This window comes from Gracilinanus agilis, chromosome 6 (assembly GCF_016433145.1).
Source record: "Gracilinanus agilis isolate LMUSP501 chromosome 6, AgileGrace, whole genome shotgun sequence".
NCBI classification, from domain to species: domain Eukaryota; kingdom Metazoa; phylum Chordata; class Mammalia; order Didelphimorphia; family Didelphidae; genus Gracilinanus; species Gracilinanus agilis.
Window position 1 is genome coordinate 129,605,033 of NC_058135.1, and position 14,753 is coordinate 129,619,785.

Sequence of the window (14,753 nt, forward strand, 5' to 3'; positions counted from 1 at the left end):
CTTTTGTGGATTGGCTCCTTGGTGGAAAAGTGGTAAGGGTAGGCAATGGGGGTCAAGTGACTTGCCCAGGGTCACACAGCTGGGAAGTGTCTGAGGCCGGGTTTGAATCCAGGACCTCCTGTCTCTAGGCCTGACTCTCAATCCACTGAGCTACCCAGTTGCCTCCAGGATCACTGATTTCTTATATGATCCTTCTTTGATGCTAACCTCCTGGAAGAAAGAAAGTATGATGGCAGGACTCTGAGGCTGATTCCAGGGGAAAGTATGATGGATTTTGGAGCCAGAAGACCTGGCTCTGCCTTTATGACCCTTGGCTAGTCATTTACCTCCTGTGGCCCTCAGTTTCCTCATCTGTCAAATGAAGAGTTTGGACCATTGGGCTTTTTAAGTACTCTGCCAGCTTTCAGTCTATTGCACTATAAGAAATGTACCAAATTCTCAATATTGGGAAAATAACAACAATAAAAATAACACAATTTTGGAATGAACACTTCTGATAAATTTTAGCATCTGAAAAAAATTTCTCATTGTTTTCTATATTATACAGACCCGTGCGCACGTGCGCGCACACACACACACACACACACGCTCTCTCAGTGAGTAATGCCAAAAAATCTTGGAATCTAAAGACCTGAGAATCAGGCACAGAAAGGCCATTTTGCTTGTCATTGTTGGCATAATCATAACTTTTATCAAATGAGGCGGGAAGCCTCTCCTAAAGAGGAAGAACTGAATAAAGTTCACCCTTCTTTCTGAAAGCCAAACCAGCCTACTAAAACAGGGGGATTTCAGGCAAACAAACCCTCCAGATACTGAATCAGCTCACATTCACCCTTTTGAAATGCTATTTCAGGGACAACATGGGATGCTTAGAATCCAATATCATACAAAGGTAATTTCTCAGAGGCAGTAATTTAATAAAACAAGTAAGAGTAGCAAAAGAAAAAAAGCAAAACCCCAGTCTTTGGCCATACACAGATTAGAGAAACAAGCTTGGAAACTTTTGTTTTGAAATTTTTACAATTTTCCATTTATTTTAATAACCTTTAAGAAAAATAATTTTGCTTAGTGTTAAAATGGCTAAGTTTAGGGAGGTGTTACCAGATTAGCTCAACAGTAATGAAATGTAACCTGTCACTCAACCACCTTTCAATTCTCCATGAGATTTCTCACAACAAAATGGGTAATCAAGAAGTTCTGCTTCTACAACACAACCAAGAAAGATTATTTCTTCTCAGAAATTCTATTTACATTTGAATTCCTAGAATATTCATGAATTACTCCGCCTAACTTTACTCTGCAGAAGTACAGAAAAGGCAAGAGAATTGGGGAATTGAACCAGTTACAATTTATTTCCTAACTTTTGGGGGCTGCCCATAGAGAGGGCAACCACACCTCCCTACAAATCAACACTGCTGGGCGTACTGTCAGACACAGTACTGAACTGAACAGCCCATAGGTCTTACTTGGAATGGCAAATCTTATATATATATATATATATATTTGTGGGGCATTGTTGATATGTCTGTGTAAATACATCAAAAAATAGTTAAAGCAAAATTGCCAAATTCAATGAGTAAACTGGATCAAAGTTCATTTTATCATAGCTATGAATTTTTGGGGAAAACACACCATTTATAAAAATGAGGATGTTATTGACAGCTGTGCTGTAGTGGGAAATCCTATTTATATATATACACACATGTGCATAGGTATATGCATGATTTGTTCATTTATACTCATATTGCCTTTTACTATATGGCCGGCCTTGCCTTCCACCATCAGCGGTTGGGTCCTAAAACTAGAGGCAATAGTTCATCTCTCACAGTTTCTAAACATTAAGGATTTTGAATAACTCTATAATTTTGATGAGGCAAAAAAAGGAAGCAGTTGGGCACATTCTACTTAGTGTTCTAGTTATGTAGCCATGAAACCTTGAAAAAGATTCAACAGAATAGAAGGGGAGAAATCTGGTTACTTCCTACCGATGGGAATAAAACTGATGTGATATTTTCAACTTACTAGCATCCACAAATATTAACTCTAAGTCCATTTGTCCTAGTTTAGGGGAAAAAAATGAGGCCAGCAAAAACTGTAATGGGGCTATGCACTACTGGGTTTATACCCCAAATTTAGTTTGGTCTCCTATTTCTTCAGTTGCGTGTAGTTTCTTTTTTTTTAGAAGTCACAGGTGCCTATGTCTAACTATGTACCTCAGAGTATCTGCATAGTAGTATTCTCTATTCTGCTCACAGTTGCTCATGTGGTATTGATATATTTGTGTGTACGCGTAATTGGCGAGAGTACAGACAAAAACGTTACCACTGACAGCTTAAAAACTGGACTAAGATGCCCGTTGTAAGTTCAAATAGCTTAAATCCTTTGAAAGTCAGGCGAGTAGAAAAGCTGAATTTTTAAAAAATGTAAATAAAGATTAAGTTGTGAAACACTAGACACCTTCATGAAGTGTGGTAGTTGCTTAGAAAGCAAGCCATTAACAAAATTATTTTTAATGTTTAAAATACATATTTAACATTTTCTGAACACTGATCACAAGGGAAAAAAAGAGCTGAGATCCCCAAACCCAGCCCAGTGTTCTCGGACATCCACAACCCCACTGATTGATTTAGCACCAGACTCACTTTCCACGAGAATTTCATCTTTCATTGAATATCGGCAAGAAATTTTCAGTGGATGTTAATTTCCTACAGCAAACTGCCTTCCTCAAAAACTTCAAATACCGAGTGCTCACTCTACCTGAGGGGAAAACACTCACAACTCTGACCTGCTAGGAGTGCTGCATTCCTAGGGGAAACATCGAATAACTTGACAGAGCTATGCAAAAAAGAAACATAACATTTTTTCACCATAGTTTGAGATCCTAAAGACAATTTAAAAAATAACACATTAGTTCCTATTTCTCAGTTATCAGTAACTTCTCTCTGAAAACATTTGAGATTTAAGTCACATGTACTAGGCAACAGAATTTAGCATCTTCACAGACCAACTAACTATGTTTGGGTAGTTTAGGCACATGTCATAGCACTTAGCTTTTATTTTATGCTTGCATGGCAAAACAGCTTAACACATCACTCTTGAACAATCTGATTTATTTTTTAAATCACCTTAGAAAGTACGTCCCGGTTTTAGTTTTTGGGGTTTTTTTGTGTGTGGTTTTGTGTCCCCCCCCCAAAAGAAACAAACATTGAAAGCATCAAAATATTACTAGCTCTACAAGCTACCTTATTAGGATAATTTATACACTGTGGATTGAGGGATATAATTAGGCACAGCAATAAGGCCAACATGCTAGAAAATAGGACACAATGGTTTAAATAGGCAACAATCAGAGGTCTGGATGAAAGGAGGGAGAGACGGCTTACAACTGGGGACATAGCCTTCTCTCTTCCATGTTAGTATATTTTATTCCATATAGACTAGGCCTTATATTTAGGTAAATAAGAGTAGTTTCTTCCTGATAACTAAATCATGTTTCTAAACCAAGGCAGGGGGGGATCCATTGCAGTCAGGTTTGAATGCCATTGCCTTGGTACTCGGGGCATAGGACCAAGTTTAAGGTGAGGGATGGTGTCATCCCAAAATTCTTCTGGTGCTCTCAAGAACACACCCTGATATGGGTGCCCAAAGCCAAATTTGCCATTTGTCACGTTGGACTGAGGCTCTGAGTGTATCTGGACTTGGGGCAGTGAATAAAAATCACAGTACAAAAAACCTTTACATCCTCTACTGGAAAAGCAATAGGAGTCACACGTGGCAATTACTTATATTACAGCATGTATTCTTTTTTTAAAAAAAATGTGTATATATATATATATATAAAATATCAGTTGCATAGGGATTTAAATATAAGGCCAAGAAGGAGATTAAGTAAAATAAAAATTCATAGAAAGGGCACTATGGTGTCAAAACATAGTTATTTCCATTCATAGAATAATAAATCTGTATTACTGTCTAATTAAAAAATCACAGTATGTTACTAGTACTAACAGTGAATGTCAACTGTCCCACTAATTTCAAGTTGGAAACCAAATGCCAGGACTTGTAAATAAGACTAAAAGCTCACTGTCTAAAGCCGATCAGTGTGATTAGCACAGCATTGCTCCGGACGTACCTGATTATTTCGCTAGTTTCTACCTTTCGTAAATAATGTAAAGATCAATCCATGTTAATAAGTGTGAAGCACAACATGACTGCATGCCCTCAGTGGTTTGCAGGCTAACTTGATACTTAATTACTGAGTCTTTAAAAAGTGCAAGATCCTACCCTGCAGAATCTTCACCCAATGAACCCCAAACACTGTCATTAACAACAAGAACAACAACAACTAGAGGAATTCCATGGCTAAACTAGATGAGGCTAAGCGAGAATACTAGGTCCTAAATCCAGAATGGTTCATTATTATTAACTTATAGCATATGTGTTAGGAGGGCAAATGGTAAGCCCCTAATTATATTTTGTATTAAATAAAAAACAGCAGTAAACCACTGTTCACCACTTGAAGTTTCAGGTAGTCAATTAAGTTGTGAATCTGCTTCTAATGCATTTAAAAATGGGCAAAGTGAAGTGTAGACACCAATTTCCACTCTATATGTAGCTTAATTAATCTAGAATTGTTATTTAGAGTAGTGTGAGGAAAAATGAGAGCTCCCCAAAGAACTGCATTAAGGTACATCATTTAGGCATTCCGGAACCCATATTTTAACTGAAAAAGTGCATAAATATAGTAATACTACAAATGTATTAACTGGAGAACAAATGTTTGTCTGGGAGCTAACCAATACTATTTTTCTATGTTATTTACATCTTATAATTTGTTCAGATACCACAAAGCACCATTTAGGATAATCAACTGCTTGATTTTGTCTGAAATGTCCATTGACTTCAACTCCAATCATTTCAAGGTTCTAGCAGGAGTTGAGCAGTCAAGTCCTCTTCAGTCCAACACTGCTGTGGATGTGGCTCTGTACCATCTGTTACCAGGGATTATCTTGAGGATTTTGGCTGCTTCGGTTCTTGGAAGGCAGTGAGAGGATCTTCATTTGACACTCTTGGTTGGAGTTTCAGATTCTGTAGACTGTCTCCCATCAGTCCAGGCTTCTCGAGTACTCTTCAGTGCCAACGTCTTCTGTTGGTCCACTACAACATAGTCCACTCTCTCATCGGCCACACTGCTGCCGGAGCCGCTGCTCTTTTGCTAAAAGCCAAGGAAAGAAAAAAATGAGAAAGGAAAAGAAGAGGGCTAAACAAATATACAGAGTCTAAGAGAACAGAGCCATCTGATAAAAGAGCCTGCTAAAGAAACAAAGAGACAAGGGGCAGTTATGTGGCACAGTGGACAGAATGCCAGGCCTGAGTTCAAATCTGATACCAGAAAGACACTTCCTAGATGTGTGAATCAGGGCAAGTCACTAAACCCTGTTTGCCTAGCCACTGCCCTTCTGCCTCAGAGTAGGCACAAAGACAGAAACTAAGGAAACAGGACAAATAACCATTTGAAGACCTGCCAACGAAACACGTTCCAGAAAGGTGCTGGTACCAAGCAATTTGTTCAGAGCCCCTCCTATATTTATCCAAATGATCTTCTCTCTCTCTTAAATACCTCCTTACAGCTAGGGTAATAAGAATTCAATTCTACCCAACAAAAATTTATTATGTATTTAATACACGTAAGGTAGAGTGCCAAATGCTGGTCAGAAAAAGCTGAAAATAAATATTCCTTACCCTCAAGGAGCTAGAGAGAGATGAGGGGGAACAGGGAAGGAGGCATGGTGGGAATATCTGGCCATTTATCTCTAACAGACATTCATATTCATTGTCACCCAGTTCACAGGGACTGTACCTATGCTGTGTTAGGCATTGCACAAAAATCAAATATAAAATTTATAGTTAAAAAAAAAATTAACCAAAGTATATTCGCAGACCTTATATTGGTGCCACTATCTCCTCTTCAGGTGAGATATGGTTATTTTTTATTTTGTTTGTTTGTTTGTTTTGGGGGCGGGGGGAGGGTGTTTGTAAACTACATTGAGTCTCTCTAATGCCTGATCTCTTAAGTTTTATTTACCTTTCGTGGTGGGGTTGATTTCCCAGAGTCTAAATCAAGATCTAGGTATTCCACCTGTTTGTCTCCTTTAGGCTTGACCATTGGACTGCCTCCTCCATCCAGGCTATTGCTACCAAACAGATTCTGAAATTGAACAACAAAAAAAAAAAAAAACAAAAAAAACATCAATCTCAAGTTATCTCAATGAACTAAATTTCTTGTGGACTCTAAACTAGTGTAGATGATCTAAACTCTTGTTCTAGAGGGAAAGAGACCAAATCATTGTCTTGACTTAGTGATGAATGTACATTTTAAAAACTTCTTATAGATGAAGCAAGATGTACTAAACTTTTAAATATAAAAAAATGTTTTTTAAAGAATGTGAGCTTGGGACCCTGGCAAAGAGAGTTTTCAAGTTCAATCCTAGCTTCACACTTCTATTGGCACACCAAGCAGCCACCTCTGAAGCCTCAAGCTTTGGGAGAGTTTTGCTTCTGGCCATCACTTCGGGAACTCCCTCTGTGGACATTGAATAGCCCCAAGCAGTCCTAAGGCAGCCAGCTGTGCTCCAGAGCCCCCAAGAGATTTGCTACCTGGATTGTAGCTGCAAGGATGCCAGTGTACATGTCACAGGAAGACATCACACAGAGGTCTTTTCCATAACACACTGTTTCCCATCTTGCCTCAACATTCATATTATTTAAAGTAATTTTTAAAATGTAGCCGCACCAGGGGCAGCTGGGTAGCTCAGTGGATTGAGAACCAGGCCTAGACACCGGAGGTCCTAGGTTCAAATCTGGCCTCAGACATTTCCCATCTGTGTGACCCTGGGCAAGTCACTTGACCCCCATTGCCTACCCTTACCATTCTTCTGCCTTGGAGCCAATACACAGTATTGACTCCAAGACAGAAGGTAAGGGTTAAAAAAAATGTAGCCATAATTCCTGGGATCCTAGGCTCAGTGCTCTTCTCAGCCCTCTATTATACTCTCCTTATTTTATGATGGAGCCACTGAGCTGCCCAGAGTCTCCAGGGCAGGGACACATTGGGGCTGAGAGCCACAGCTCAGCCCCTGCAGCTCAGGCAACAGGAGGGAGTGGGAAGGCTAGGACAGACTCTGGGCCTCAGGGCCACTCCTCACTCTGGGACTTCAAAAAGGACATTAAGTCTCTTCCCTTGGAAAATGAGGTGGTCACATTCTGAAGCTTCTTTTGCCTCTTATATCTGATTCTAGAGCTCCTGGCTGCTAACTCTCAGCCCAATGCTCTCATTTCTACTCTGTTAGGCTATGCTATATTTAGCCTAGATGCCTGCAAATTAAATTATGATAACAAAATATATGTAATTCACTGGACTTTTGGGTAACGAGATTGTGCAAATGGGACCTTTTCTATTTATTCTTTCATTCTTCTCTGAAAGAGAACAGACATTTCTAGGGACTCTTTTCTTTGCATAATATTGTAGTCTTGCTCTTTAATGTTAAGTGCTGTAGGGGGAAAAATCAGTCTTCCAAATGATCATCAAAAGAATTTTTGCTCCAATTTTATTTGATGGAGAATACTTAGATTCACAGTATCCCCAGGCTGAAGAGGAATCAATTCAATTGAATTGGAATTAAAAATGAAAACATGTATAAGTACACAAGGCACTACAAATCACAAATAATAACAAAGATGAAATAAAATAAAGTCCCTACCCTCTTAGTTTAATATATATATATATGTGTATATATATATATATTTATAATTTATCTAGTGAATCCTTTTGTCAATCCTTTTGTTTTGTCCTATATGTAAAACTCCTTGGAAGAGATTTCATATATTTAAAAGTATAGTTGTTATGCCCAAAGGACTTTAAAAGATTGTCTGCCCTTTGACCCAGCCATACCACGGATGGGTTTATAGCCCAAAGAGATCATAGGGGAAAAAGACTTGTACAAAAATATTTACAGCTACACTCTTTGTGGTGGCAAAAAACTGGAAAATGAGGGGATGCCCTTCAATTGGGGAATGGCTGAATAAATTGTGGTATCTGTTGGTGATGGAATACTACTGCGCTCAAAGGAATAATGAACTGGAGGAATTCCATGTTAACTGGAAAGACCTCCAGGAATTGATGCAGAGTGAAATAAGCAGAGCCAGGAGAACATTGTACACAGAGACTGATACACTGTGGTAAAACTGAATGTAATGGACTTCTGTACTAGCAGCAACTCAACGATCCAGGACAATTCTGGGGGACTTATAAGAAAGAACATTATCCACATCCAGAAAAAGAATTGTGGAAACAGAAACACGGAAGAAAAACAACTGCTTGAACACATGGGTTGATGGGGATGTGATTGGGGATGTAGTCTCTAAATGATCACTCTAGTGCAAATATTACTAATATGGAAATAGGTCTTGATCAATGACACATGTAAAACCCAGTGGAATTGCTTATTGGCTATGGGGGGGATGTTGGAGGGGAGAGAAAGAACATGAATTATGTAATTATGGAAAAGTACTCTAAATAAATTAAATAAATTTTTTCAATTAAAAAAAAGTATAGTTGTTCTATAGCTAATAACAACCAATGAAAGTTGGAACATATTTATTTGAGAAATAGTGTTGGATTTAAATAGTGTTGGATGAAAAAGCCTGGATTTAAGGTCAGAAGGCCAGAAATAAAATCCCAGATCTACCTTTGGTAATCATGGTAGCATCACTGACCTCAAATTCCATGTATATAAAATGAGAAGAAATAGGAGTATATTAAAAGATCTTTAAGATCCCTTCCTGATTATCAAAATTTATATAATGAAGTATTTTCTCTTCTTATAAACTCAGAACAGCTTGCCTAGGTCCATATTATAATCCATTACATAGTGACCTAATGCCACATACTTAGATTATAATGCCATTTTATAGATAGCAGTATGATCAGCTACAGGGAAAATGGTAAACATTCTGGCTTTCCAGAATCATCCAAAATGGCACCAGGCATTTTTAACAATGTGGTATTCTTATATACCATCCACTCATCAGGTACTTTTTTTTATGGGTCCTTGTTTAAATAACAAAGTAGTGACTATGTAGAAATATTTTATAAACAATTAAAGAGGAGCAGCTAGATGGCTCAGTGGATAGACGAGTAGGGGTGGAATTGGGAAGACCTGGGTTCAGATCCAGTCTCAGACACTTCCTACCTGTGTGACTTTGGGCAAGTCATTAACTTCCATTGCCTAGCCTATACTGCTCTTCTGCCTTGGAACCAATAATTAGTGTAAAAATATATAACTATATTTTGAACCCCACATATATCTCAAAGAGGGAAATGTTACCTTGGTAAAGCATGTAACGCTACCTTAATGACCAACAAGAAAATGTTCAGTTTTTGATATAGTCTCTCTGTTGAATGTTATACTGAATTAAGCCTAAATATCATCAGTGGTTGCATTTAGAGAGGGGGAGAAAGAATTTACAGAAGGACCTTCTTCTTGACAACTTCCCTAGATAAGAGGAGGTCTGCAGTCTTGTAGAGAGGAGTCCTGTCTGGGTCTGGAGGAGTTATAAGAGAGCCTGGGAGAAGGGCAGCTGGCACACAGATGTTACTTACGGGGTCCTCACTGGACAAATTCGGATTCATGGGCACGTAGTTCTCTTCACTGTCGTGGGAGTCACTGCTTGAAGTTGTGCTGTGAACAGAATCCGGTCTGGGAGACAAAGGAAACCTGGAGGAGCTAATCACCAGAAATTATTTTTTATAAGCGATACAAATCAGGATAAAGTGACTAAAAACACCAATAATAAAAATCATAGGTGTGGTCCCTGTTTCTTTTCAAGAGTTTTATTTGGGAGCTCACCCAGTCCTTTCTCCTTAGTCCCTAGTATCTCTGGAGTTTCAACTTTAGAAGGTCATCTTGTTTTCCTCCCCAGAATTCTTCTGTGTAGCATCTGAATGCTAGGCTCCTTGGCTCACTGCTGTAAAGCTGGAAGGGCCCTTAGAGAGTCACTAAATCTGATTCCTCATTTTACGGATGAAGAAACTGAAGCCCAGAGGAGTTAAGTGACTTGCTTAGGGTCACTGTTATTACAGGTCTGAGGCTGGATCTGAACACAAACCTTCCTGCTTCTATTAGGGAAAATCCATAGAGATTAACCCCCTAAAAGTAACTCCACAAAAAGTGAATACAGTAGGGCCCCCATATCTGCAGGAGACACATCCAGGACCTATCATGGATGGCGGAAACCATGGATACACCTGCTGACCTCATTTATAGGACTCTCTGCCCCTACTCCAGTCCTTGGGCTCTGTACCCTCCCCCACCCCCAACCTTTAAAAAGTGAAAAGGAAAGCAGCTGGGATGAGGAGTGGGGGTGAGGTGGATCGTAGGCACCTTGTATTTTATCCTGGGCAACTGGAACCATGGGGAGAGAATCTGAGGAGAAGAGAGCCTGGCTGTACGAAAACTCCTTAAAAGCTCAGTCTATGTTATACATGCCTATAGGATATTTGGCTAGAAAAAAGAAGTGCTGGTCCATACACAGAGAAAGATGACCAATGAACTAGCCATGTGCTCAAATGGGATGGAAAAATTCCAGCCTGATGCCATTTTGCCAACAATTCTATTCTGTATCCTCACTGACGTTTGGTACTGCCCAAATCACATTTATTTGCCTGAGAGCCTTCTTCTCTGAGTTAACTTAAGTTCAGAAGCTTGGCTTTCCTGCCCATGGAGTTGTCTTCTTGTGTCTAAGAGAGCTGATAGGTGCCCAGCAGGGAGTCTGGTTCGTTCTCTCTGTCTGGGCTGTGTGAGCTTCCCATAGCACCGCACCCCAAACTTTAGCCAACCACACTGCCTTCTCCACAGAATGCAGCCTTCAAAGCTGGTGGATGGCCCCCTTTTTTCTGTAAAAATGATCTCTCTCCTTCTTTTGGGGTCTTTTTGTTTGCCAAGGAGTTAAAGACTCCTTTTATTGGTAATTGGTAATAAATTGAGTGTGATGGCAACTTTGTGTCTCAGTTCACCTTAATTTCTATCCTAACAAGATTCATTGTAGGTCAAACAACTTAGAGAAAGGCTTCTTAACAAGAGGTACATGGACTTGAAAAGGGTCAAAGGACTCATGAATTTGGATAAAAAAAAAAGATTTAAATTTTTATTATTTTCTAGATGAAATAGAGCAAATCTTTCCATTAGGAATGTAGCCAACAAAACATTATGCTGAGAAGAGGCCCCTAGGTTTCAACAAATGACCCAGGAGAGCTACGACACACACACAAAAAAAAGATTAAGAAATCTTAGTCCAGAGGAAGACCTTCCCAATTTGTTAGATGTTCCCCAGGTAAAGGATGAAGGAGAGACATCCCAAGACTGATGAGACATCAGGAAGTCCCTTTCAGAAACCTGAACTCTATCAGGAACATTCTTACTGGCCTGCTGGGGCTCACCTGCATAGACAATCTACAGGCAAACCCTGCAGGCACGCATGTATACAGAAAAACCAAAATCCCACAGACATGGTCTCTACTCCTGCTTCTCATTATTCTCATTTTTAAAGAAGAGAGGATGGCTCTCCTCCTGCCATCATTGCTTCTAAAAGTTACTTATGATTCATGAAAAATGGTAATTATTTACAGTAATGCAAATAAAGCCAAGACTTACTCTCTTGCAAAACTCCTAGTAATAGGAGATCTCACAGGGGCTTGTAGCTCTTCCCATTCTGGCAATGGTTTGATTTCCAGTGGTGCTGGCTTTACTATATGAGAAAGAGAAAGAGAGACAGACTCTTATGGCACAGGTCAACGTAAAACGCAGACTGTAATATTGTTTTGTTTTGTTTTTTAAAGAAAGGATTAGAAGAGACTTGAGAAAAGATCTAGTTCATCCTTCTCATTTTGTAAATGAGGTCCAGAGAAATAAGTGACCAAGTCACACAGTTATTTAGTGGTAGATCTAAATCAGAATCCAAGTCTCCTGGTTCTTGGTCCAGCGTTCATTTTATTAAAATACACTGCTTCTTAATTTAAATGTCTATTTAATTTATGAACACTAAAAAAAGGAAGAAAAATTGAGAATAAGCATTTTGTTTTGTTTTATACTTCTCACTTGGGCTTTTCTGGATTAGTCGATACTGAATCCTACTCTTACATTAGGGAGGGTTTTTTCCTTTCTTTTCTAATATGCATTAAAAACCATATTCCTTTCTGAATCTAGAAACTATAATAGAGACTAATTTTTATAGTACTTCTATGGTTTATAATGTGCTTTCCTCACAACAGCCCTGTGAAGTAGGTACTATTAGCTTTATTTCTCTCATTTTACAGATGAGGAAATAGCCTCAGAGAGGGTGAAAGATTGCCCACAGTTCCAAAGGTATTAGAATGCAGTAATAGGATTGTGAACTCAGGGACTCAGACTCCAAATCCCAGGCTCTTTCCACTATAGAACATTGTATTCCCAAACCCAACAGTTAATATAAAACTCTAACCATTGTATTTAAAAAAGCAACAAAGACCAAGGCTTAAAATATTGTTTCAAAATGGAGGATCTTAACCTGGAGTTCATAAATCTGTCTTAAAAAATATTTTTATAACTGTATTTCAAAAGAATTGGTTTCCTATGGATTATATTTTATCTATTTGTAAATATTATTCTGAGAAGAGATCCAGAGGTTCACCAGATTGCCAGAGGTCCACAACACAAACAAAAAAAGGTTAAGAATTTCTATTTTAAAATATCACAATGAAATGCAACATTTCACTATGAACTGTGGCTTAAAACATTTGATTTATGTATAGTCTAAAAAGAATTCATGAATCTACTTTAAAAAAGGTAAACCAAAGACTTAAAAAAAACTAGTCATCTATTTTTTGGGTAAAAACAATCACCTTAAAAGATACTAGTTTGTCTTCTCTCTGAGAGATAATTTACCCACAGTTTTAGTTACTGAATTATAATAAAACAAACGATTGACAACTAGAGATAATTAATTTGATTTATGAGTGATCCTGATTTGCTCAACAAATCAGAACTCTAGGCAGTTTGAAAAGCCAATTGACACAGATCTGCACATGATAGCTTAAAGACTTAATTTGGATACTGCCTCCCTTAGTTGATGAATTCTTCTTTGAATTCTAAACAGTTCTTGGCCCCCATCAACTAAATTTTTTCTTAAAGTTAAAAAACAGTTGTTTTGTTTTGTTTTGTTTTTTCAGAAATGATGGGCCTAGAAAAGCAGTCCAATTGATTTTAATCAGCTAGTACTATAAATAATGCCATAGTAAATAATGTGTGCCTATGTCAGATGCTCAAGCAGGCTCCAGAAGGCACATGACTAAGGGCACTGGGCAAGATGACAAGAAATGAACTATCAATTGCTTCATTAAAATATTTGAGATAATGGGGCAATTTTACTGATCTCTGTATCTGTAGTAACTCCTTACAGTGTCTGACCTTGCCTTGGCTGATTCTGCCTTCTGAGATCATCATTCCCTCTTAAATTCCAGATATTTGTTACAGTTTAAGCTGACAAATGAAATCCAGTCATTTTTCCAAATACAAACCTCATTAAGTCATGAAATTTCATTACATGTATATAGCATCCTCTAAAGTGTGGTGTATACCAGCAAGGGACACCATTTGCAACAATATAAATCATCCACAAGCTTGAGGGCAAAAAGTGACTGAAGAAATGAGAAGTAACACAACAGGTCAAAACTCAATACCAAGTATTTCCATTTAAAAATTCTGTTTTTTCTTTCCTTCAAAACAACAAGGATTACAGAGCTGGTTGTGACCTTATAGGTCACTGAGTCTAATCCTCTCATTTTACAGATGAGGAAAATGAGGCAGATAGAAGTTAAATGACTTGTCCACAGTCACATCTATTAAGTGTCTGAGACTGAATCTGAACCAGGTCTTCTTAAATCCATTTCTTAGCAACTTAACCAATGTATCAGGTGTTGGATTTCCTTTCAAGGGAAACTTGCACTCCTTCTCAAGGTCAAATGTAGAGAGATAGCTTTGTTTGCAATAGTAGTAGTCATAAAGGCCTAACCCCCCCACCCATTATTCCTTTAATGTTAAAACATTTTTTTTTCTTAAATCCCAAAGTCCCATACAACATGCGGTGCTAAAGTACATACCCTTTCGTCTTGTAGCAAAGTCACCTATGGTTTGTGAATCAGTTCGCTCTAAACCATGGGGTTTAGGTCTTAAAATTTTGGGACTTTGACCTAATTGGTAGAAAGAAGACTCTCTTAATATAATGTTCTTTTCTTAATGGGAAAGTTGGAATTCTGTAAATAAGCAACAGAACTCTGTGCAGAGAAGTTAAATTTCAAAAGTATAAGCCCATGGAGAATCTTGCAATCCAGCCAAGTCTCATGCTAGGGTAGAAGAAGCACCACAACTGAAAGGAGTAATAAGTTGCATGCAAAAATAGACATAAGAAGCAAAGGGTTATAAAAGATGGAGGATTATCCAGAGACTGGTTAGGTCATTTTAAGCATTTTATGGAAAAACCCAACCCCGTTCATGTTAGGATCGTGTCTGCTAACATGATAAAAGACCCATCACCCAAATAAAAACTCTCAGAGCTAAAGCAAACATATTTCAAAGTCATGATTCCTCTGACATTTCTTATCTTACATTCTCATTCTCTCTCTCTCTCTCTCTCTCTCTCTCTCTCTCTCTCTCTCCTCC

General features: G+C 38.3%; 1 protein-coding gene across 1 annotated transcript in view; it reads right to left on the minus strand.

Moving 5' to 3' along the window:
• Positions 1–896: 896 nt before the first annotated feature.
• Positions 897–14,753, minus strand: part of GAB1 (GRB2 associated binding protein 1) — a gene marked incomplete at its 5' end in the record, with an annotated part of 57,031 nt that continues 43,174 nt past the window's right edge. The window contains 5 exons of the mRNA XM_044682271.1: positions 897–5,215; positions 6,086–6,208; positions 9,662–9,785; positions 11,712–11,805; positions 14,195–14,284. Coding sequence (XP_044538206.1) covers positions 5,057–5,215; positions 6,086–6,208; positions 9,662–9,785; positions 11,712–11,805; positions 14,195–14,284 — 590 coding nt within the window. The remainder of the gene's footprint in view (positions 5,216–6,085; positions 6,209–9,661; positions 9,786–11,711; positions 11,806–14,194; positions 14,285–14,753) is intronic.